This window comes from Ananas comosus, linkage group 2 (genome assembly GCF_001540865.1).
Source record: "Ananas comosus cultivar F153 linkage group 2, ASM154086v1, whole genome shotgun sequence".
Classification (NCBI taxonomy): Eukaryota; Viridiplantae; Streptophyta; class Magnoliopsida; order Poales; family Bromeliaceae; genus Ananas; species Ananas comosus.
Window position 1 is genome coordinate 2627299 of NC_033622.1, and position 8002 is coordinate 2635300.

The window sequence follows — 8002 nt, forward strand, 5'->3', positions numbered from 1 at the left end:
TAATTGTGTAAGGTGGGGTCTAAACTGGGTTTTAATGTTACTGTCATTCATTTACATTAAGGGTGCGTTTGGTGTCGCATTATAAAAAATTACTAGGAATAAAAGATATCGAGAATCTTATTTCTATTAATCCTATTACTAAGAATGTGGAATTCCTGTGTTTGGTTCGCCACGGTAATATTAATTAGCCATGTTATTTAATATACAAAAATATACAATTAATTAATTAATTAATTTAATTAATTTTTAGATAATGTTACCAAAGTTTCAACTTTTTTACAAAAAAGCCGAGAGAGGAGTATAAGTTAGAGAGAGAGAGCATAATTAAAAAAATAGAAAGAAAAATATAGTCGAAATTAGAGAGTAAGAGAGTTGAAATTTTAGAAAGAGAGAGAGAGAGAAAGCTTAGTTTAGAGAGAGAAAAAAAGTTGAATTTTAGAGAGAAAAATAAGTTTAGAGAGAGATATAAGGTTAGAGTATAAAGAAAAATAATATCAATTAGCCGGCGGGTAGGAAGAAAGAAAGAGATTAGACATATTATGATTACCCCAATCCATTAATATGAGGATACCCACCCTCCCTCAAGGGAATGAGATTAGCACTTTGGGGTGAATCTTATTCCCAAGTGAATCCAATATTACCAACTAGATTACTTAGCGCGTTTAGCCAAACACCGTCATATTTTTTTATTCCCATTGGATTACTAGAAATCTTTAAAAGATAGCGCGAACCAAACGCACCCTAAGGGCAATGTTTGGTTCATGATTGGAATAAAAATAAGAAATGAAATTGAATTGCTTTGGAATAGAAAATGAAATGATGAATCATCCAAAAACGTTTGGTTCATTATTGCAATAAAAATCGGAATGAAAATTTAAAATTTTTAATAAAGAGTTTTGATTCAAAAAGAAAAAAGTGATGAAGGAAGAGTAGGTAGATGTTGATGAAAGAGAATTTTGAATAGTTTACTTTGGAATGAACCAATCCGGAATTCAAAGCCGGATTGGATCATAAATGGATTTGGCCATTCCGATTCCGGAGTGGAATGAAAATCGGAATCCGATTCCTATAAAATAGACAGCAACTATCGAAATCAATGAATTCCATTCTGATTCTATAGTTTAAAATAGGTGAACCAAACATGCCCTAAGAAGAACATGAAATGTACTGGGGCTAAATTGCACTACTGGTCCTCAAACTATGAGCTGCGTTACAGTTGGTCCCCACATTTTAATACCTCACTTCCACATCGGCGACGTATCAACATTTAATCAACTAGATTCGATTGCAGGATTTAATTACAATAATTTATAAAATTCAAGCTAAAAATGATAACAAATTAAAATTTGAGGACAACGAGACCAATATCAGAAAGAAAAACAGGATTGCATCAAATAATTGAAGGGATCCATTACCAAACAAAACTGAAAGGATGTAAAATAAACTGATTTCTTGTGAAATCGCAGGGACCACCAATTTACTTTTGACAAATCGAAAGACAACTAAATAATAATCCAATACGTTTTCTCTTTTTTTGTTTTTTTTTTCTCTTTTACTCGAGGATCTATTTGGATGTTTTTTGAATATTGTGATACATGATTCTACTCAAAAGATAAACAAAAGAAGACAATTTGAATGGAATGATCTTGCATTCAAACTTAAGCATGAAGGATTAAGTAATCACTTTTCCCAGAAAATGCTACATCTTCTCATAAATGGAACCTATTAGGTCATTACCATCGAAATTATCAAATATTTTGCTATAGCGAAAACTCAACAAAAGCAACCATTGTGGAGCATGAGAAATAGGCCCACAAAAACAACCAGAGGAATACATGTACTAAGTGTGAGATTGAGCATATGAACTAAACATTTGTATGCTAATATCCTCCTCAGATTTTTCTTCTCTTTTTTTTTTTTTTTACCTCGTTTTTTACATCAGAAGCAATCTGTCTGATCAACGGAAAAGATATTCATCCAAACTGCAAGAATGATAGCCAATTCAAATCACTCTCAATCACGGTAAGAAACCCACAAAAAGAGAGAAAAAGTAAGAAAGGAAAATAAGATTATTCGAAAAGAAACAACTTTGGCAAATTATTTAGCAGATATCTTTGTGAATCTCTCTGATGCCTGTACATAGATGAAACGAAACGCTAATAACAATGTAGAACTTTATAGTAAACAACAAGGAATTAAACGAAAAATTGGTTCATATACCTTTTTCGCGCAAGCATGTTTAAATTGGGTCGGCACGGTATATATTTTTACGAAGGAAATTAACTTGCCTTCGCTTGCATCCATTCGACAAAATTGTCCAAAATCAACGGCCAAGCTTGCTCTGGGTTGTAATTATCGAGCGACGGGAAGTTTATCTGTAACATGGAAATTTAGGAAGCAACGATGTGTAAGGAAGAAGAGTATCGCATGAAATACGATTTCATGACAAATGCTTCTGAACCCAACCTCATTACAAAATCGAAGAAAATTCATCCACTGGTCCATGTTTATCACCTTGTAGTCATGTTGGTACTGCAATTAACCATGTATAAATATTCAAAATTTCAGAAAAGAGAAGGGGCAAAGTTCAACTTGTCCCCACATAATTTAACTCATTTTCACTTTGCCACCTTGTATTTTAAAAAGTTGCACTACACTACCTTATGGTTTTATCTCTATTTTCACCTAGAATATATACTGTGAAATAGGATAGCACAATAAATTTTTTTGATAACCACGGAATAGTTGGGTGTAACTTTTTGAATCACAGATTGATAGAGTATAAATGAGTTAAACCATATAGTAGTTAAGTGTAACTTTTTGAAGCATAGGATGACAAGGTGAAAATGAAGCATAGGATGACAAGGTGACAAGGTGAAAATGAACTAAACCACATGGGGGGCAAATTAAAGTTTACCCAAAAGAAGAGAAAAACAAAAAATTGACCATGGGCGGCGATCCAGAGGGTTCTTGGACCAAATGCGCTATATAATTTAACTTTGGAAATTTATCCTAGATGGAAAAGAAAAAGAAAACATGGCTTGGTAATATTACCTGAAGATACTCAATAAGTTCTTCAACTTGAGGGCGGAATAGGATGCCTAAAACTAGATTCAGTAGTTCGCAGGCATTTTCAATGTCTATACACTTCTGCTTGTCCTCTGAAAGTACGCAACATCAATATAAGAAGAGCAAGAAATTAGAAACCTATGGCGTTGAACATCAATTTTTAGAAGAGGAACATACCTGTTAGGCAATAACGAAATGAATATGAGTAGAAATCAAGGAAATTAGATGGCCTCACTACCTGTTAAGAAATGAAATGGCATCAGCAAATGTTTAATTGAACCAAGACGCAAGGCCAAAGAAACAAAATATTTACATGGAAAACTACAAGAAAAATGAGTAATAACATGTAAAAATTGTGATATGCAGTAGTACAGAGACCTCTTTCACTACTTCTGTGAGTGCCTTCTTTAGTTTGCTTATAGTATCAGCTCGTAGAGCTTTAAGCCCGGTTCGCCATTCTTCCTGAGAGAAGCGCATTCACAGTTAAAGATTGTAAAGAGGAAAAAGATTATGATTACCTGAGAAAAACATAAATAAGCTTATCAAATGAAGTGTTATGAGAAGTTCATTGAATGAACGGAGAATTGCATACCAAAGTAAAATAACCTTGTTTTTGAGCTCTCATTTTCCTGATGAAGAATAACAAATACAATATCACAGTTCGGCAGGGAGCAATTATAATCAGAAAGAAACAACATGTAAAATGTGAATGGAATATAATAATATGTAAATGACACATACCATGCGAGGATCAATATCCTGACATCTGTAGGATCAACCTCCATATCGGCACAAAAAGACTCAATACCTTCTGGGCTGTCAAAAAGGAAAAATACAACATGAGTAATTTTATGCAATAGAAGGACTCAGTTTTATTTCTTCAGCAGATCATCCAAGAGCCCATAGGTTAGTTCAGAAAAGATCTTAGATAGTGTGATACTCAATGATGCATATACACTTCAATAATTTATGCATCTCCTTATAGAATACTATATTTGATATAGTATTTACCGAATACATTGTAACATGTGCAGGTACTTTCTCCACAAGTTTGATATTCTTTAATAAGGTCTGAAATGCGTTTTCATCTTGTACAATTTTAAAGAAGTTTTTATGCCAAAAAAAAGTGTTTAAGACATTTGTTAACAACGATCAATGTTTAAGACAATTCATTACAAACAAATATTCGATTATTGGTTGGATTTACAATGTCAGAAGTTTACAAAATTAGTTTCTCACTTGAGCTCCCTCAAAACTACCACGCCATAGATCAGCACACTTCCGTCAACATAATGTTACCTAGTTTAACTATCTTTCAGCAAAGAGAAATAAGGCCATCTCTACCTCACAAGTAGAAAACTAATTGACAAATTCACCTTACATTCTCTTGGAGCTCATTGTTAGAATAGTACAAGTAGTTTTTATGCAGTCAACAGACATGAACCATTTCTATATGACTGCTCAGAATAAATGCAAACAAAAGCACAAAACTAAGTACTTTATATCAAATAATTGCAAGGAATCTTGACAATTAGCATAAACTAACTATCTGGAACAGCAAGACCGTATAACACCCTCACAAGGAGCACCAAATTTAAACTACAGAAATTAGCCTTAGGTCTTAACAGGCTTCCCATGTCCAAATGTAGCAAAGTTTAAATCACAGCTGCTCACTATATGCTATTAAAATTTCCAGCTACCCATACTCCATGATAATTTAAGTCATATATCATGCAGCACAATTTTCATTATTCTGAAGAACATCCTCCAGGTTCTTGCCAATAGACCTGTAAACCTGCCATGGATATTCTTCAAAATCAGCAATAGTGAAGGAGGATTAAGAGCAGCTTTTCCTCATTAGTAGAGATTTTTTTTTGGGGGGTTAATCTTCTAAGATCACTTAAAAATTTGCACAACTCTTATGCGAAAAGAACTAAATTGGTAACTTGAGATGCAAGCCATCCAGGCAACTGATGTTCATACAGCATTCACAATTCCTTAGCGATGAATTTTAAAACATTTCACAACATTTTTTGGCTTTTTTGCACCGATGCATCACCATGGTATAACTATTGAGATTAGGACAGTTACCAAATATGTGCCAGTGAAAATCTGAACATAATAAGGACACGCCATCCCATTCTCTTCAATCTTACAAGGGAGAAGGAGACTTTGACATATTCTCAACCATTAAATATTTTTAATATTACCTGCATGTATTTCAAATTATTCCATGAAAAATTGAAAGGTACTGAAAGCCTTAAATGACCCACCACGCCACCATTTTCTTTCCATTCTTTTGTTGGCTTTCCAAGATTACGTACATCCAACAAAATGTTTCTTTTCTCTTTCCTAATTATTTGTGGTCTAATACCAATATGTTTTTACAGAATTATTAGCATCCTGGCACCAAACATAGGGTGAACCCAAAATATTCCACCACCAATGTAGCGACCTATTCTTTGTATTCATGTGTAAACGTTACTCTAGGCCTGCCTGTCATTTGCAACCATATGCCAAACATGTTACTACATGTGCTGATCATGTTTAAAGAGAAATATTACAACTAGTCCATGTTTAACTTCATATATTGTGTTCCAACAAGCATGAATCTTATGTTTATTTGCAATTGCCATCACCATACCTTCTTATTCTCACCAGCCAAGTTATCCGTCTCAGGAAAACAAAAAATAATAATAATTTAAAAAAAGACAAAACTGAACGGTGAACATAAGAGTAATTCAAAGGTGTATAATCATCTTGGGAGTGCCTAGGTGAGCTGGGTGATGACCTGATTCTCTAGGCATTCCGCCTACAGCAAGGAGCCTAATCAGCAATCTAATATACAGCCCAAGCTTATAAAGCCCTTCAGCAAATCACTTGGGAGCCTGGAGAACACTTTTAATAGTATTCCACTTATCCATATGAAGTAACAATAATTATCTACCCCTTATAAGGTGTTAAATAAATAAATGACGATTTCATCATCAGAGTTACAGTCCATTCTTTGCCTTATAGGTGAATAAGCTATGAACAAAGTAAAAGTTTATCTTTAGAATTAGTCGACTAATTTCCAAATATAAGGGAGCTTTGGTGATTCTTTCAACAGTTGAATGAGCTTTAAACTATGACCAACAAGGATGGACTATCTGATCTACCCTGGGTAAGAACTTAGCACTGTAACTAGATGTTATGACAGGTTGACAGTCTGCTTTCAGGGATTTCCACAATTTCCATGCCTTACAGCAGCATTTGATAAAGGGTTTGATAAAATCACATGAGCAATTACAACAATGACAGACATCCTATGCAATGACCAACACAAGAATACAGAAAGTTGCAATTATTAGAGTTCTCCAGACCATCAACTGTTATAAATATTCTTTTTCTTTTGAAATATCTTATTAGTTTATTAATTTCAAATACTTGGTCAAACCAGATGAAATGCCAAACGTTTACCACGAAAAAAAGCAGTTTGACTCTCCACTGGTGTGCTCAAACTTTTGCACAGACAGAGCATCACGGGAGAAATCAACAAGAGTATATCCAGACTTTGTTGTATAAATTTCCAGTTGAAGACCAACCACAGAAATCCTAATTATTGTCATGCTTTTACCTAAGACCAAAGCATTAAACTAACTAAAAGAATGACAATCCTGAAAAGTAAATAACCCATCTTTAGATTTTTTTTGTCCTTCTCACCAGGTTCTTAGCAATATGGCAGCAAGTCTAACTAACTGCCATTAACTGTTTCCAACTCAACTATTGCTAATCGGAAAGGTAGGAAAATTATATGACTACATGTTCTTGACTAGCTATATATGTCCGATCTTACCAAGGATATGGGCATTAAAGTTAATTACTACTAAATAAACTTTTTCTTTTCTACTTTTTCTCTTGCTTTATTTTGTTCAATGGGTAAAAATTGGGGGGGACTGCTTGGGCTCTACATTGATCATACCATGGCAAAGTTTTAACCAAAATGTAAGTAAAAAGAATAAATCAGTGATAACAAAGGATAGTCCATCCTGAAAGTTCACAAAAGTGATAGAACAAAAAAAAAAAAAATTCTTTCTATAAGCAAGTGTTGATGATGTTTTTTTTCCTTTCCGAATAAGCATAAAGGACATAAGAGTTGAAAGACATCTTACATTAAAGAATGATGTATGAACAACAAAGGAAAGCAGTCAACATTAATATATTAAACTCACTCTATCATCCCAGAAGAGGTATCAGCATATGCATAAAACATCTGGTCAATTCGTTCCATTTCCTTTGAAGCAGCTTTTGTTGGACCTGAAAAGTGAAAAAAGACAATGCTGTCAAAAATTCTCCCAGTCATGAAGCATATCAAATATCTATACAATCTGCAATAACGAGTGAAGATTTCAAGCACTATTTTTCATGTTATTTATGAAGCTAAAGTGGGTAAGAGCTGAGAAAATCCTGATGTCAGAAAGTTTGAAATAAATTCTTGATCTTCATTGGCTCACTTAAGTTGAGATCAGTAACAATCAAAGAAAAGTTATGTCAATGATCAAATCCACAAGATTTGGGATGTACAAAAGATGGATATACAAGATAATAAGACTCAGCAATGGAAAAATGTGGATTGCATGTGAACAAGGGTAAAAAAAAGTATATAGATGAATACAGGGGAATAAGTACAAGAAGCAAAGCTGAAGCAATTAGAGCTCAATTTAGATCATTTTAATCGCCAATTAAATGATTACAGCATCATATTCCACAACTGGTTAAAAGTGTTCATCCTATATGCCATATAGATTTTTATCAAGGATTAAAAGACAAGAACCACTGGTTTCCTAATAGGTTTTAAAAAATAAAGCCTTTTGTAAGTAAACTAGAAATCCTATATAGCTATACAGAGCAGTTAGAACATTCAAATCACTTCCCAGCTCTCTATGCCAGAGGA

General features: G+C 33.7%; 1 protein-coding gene across 6 annotated transcripts; it reads right to left on the bottom strand.

Moving 5' to 3' along the window:
* LOC109706903 (DCN1-like protein 4) lies at nt 1659-7426 on the bottom strand. 6 transcript variants are annotated; one of them, XR_002215345.1, is made up of 10 exons: nt 7281-7426; nt 3811-3885; nt 3662-3698; nt 3448-3531; nt 3247-3307; nt 3055-3161; nt 2467-2532; nt 2221-2375; nt 2089-2133; nt 1659-1982 (listed from the first exon to the last, which is right to left on the bottom strand). XR_002215345.1 is itself a non-coding variant. In XM_020227923.1 (10 exons), exons 1-9 carry the CDS (start codon nt 7409-7411, stop codon nt 2098-2100), a joined length of 684 nt encoding a protein of 227 aa, XP_020083512.1. In that variant the 5' UTR covers nt 7412-7426; the 3' UTR covers nt 1659-1982; nt 2089-2097. The 6 variants fall into 6 exon arrangements, 3 of the variants coding, with proteins under 3 accessions (XP_020083512.1, XP_020083513.1, XP_020083511.1); XM_020227923.1 differs by having other exon boundaries at nt 2289-2375; XM_020227924.1 differs by lacking the exon at nt 2089-2133 and having other exon boundaries at nt 2289-2375.

Excerpts from the sequence above, each read along its gene's own strand:
- LOC109706903 (XM_020227923.1), bottom strand. The coding sequence starts at position 7,411 with ATGACTGGGAGAATTTTTGACAGCATTGTCTTTTTTCACTTTTCAGGT. Across the intron at positions 3,308-3,447 it reads TCACAGAAGTAGTGAAAGAG|GTAGTGAGGCCATCTAATTT; the intron begins GTCTCTGTACTA and ends ATTTCTTAACAG. Across the intron at positions 2,134-2,288 it reads TCGAATGGATGCAAGCGAAG|GCATCAGAGAGATTCACAAA; the intron begins GCAAGTTAATTT and ends ATCTATGTACAG.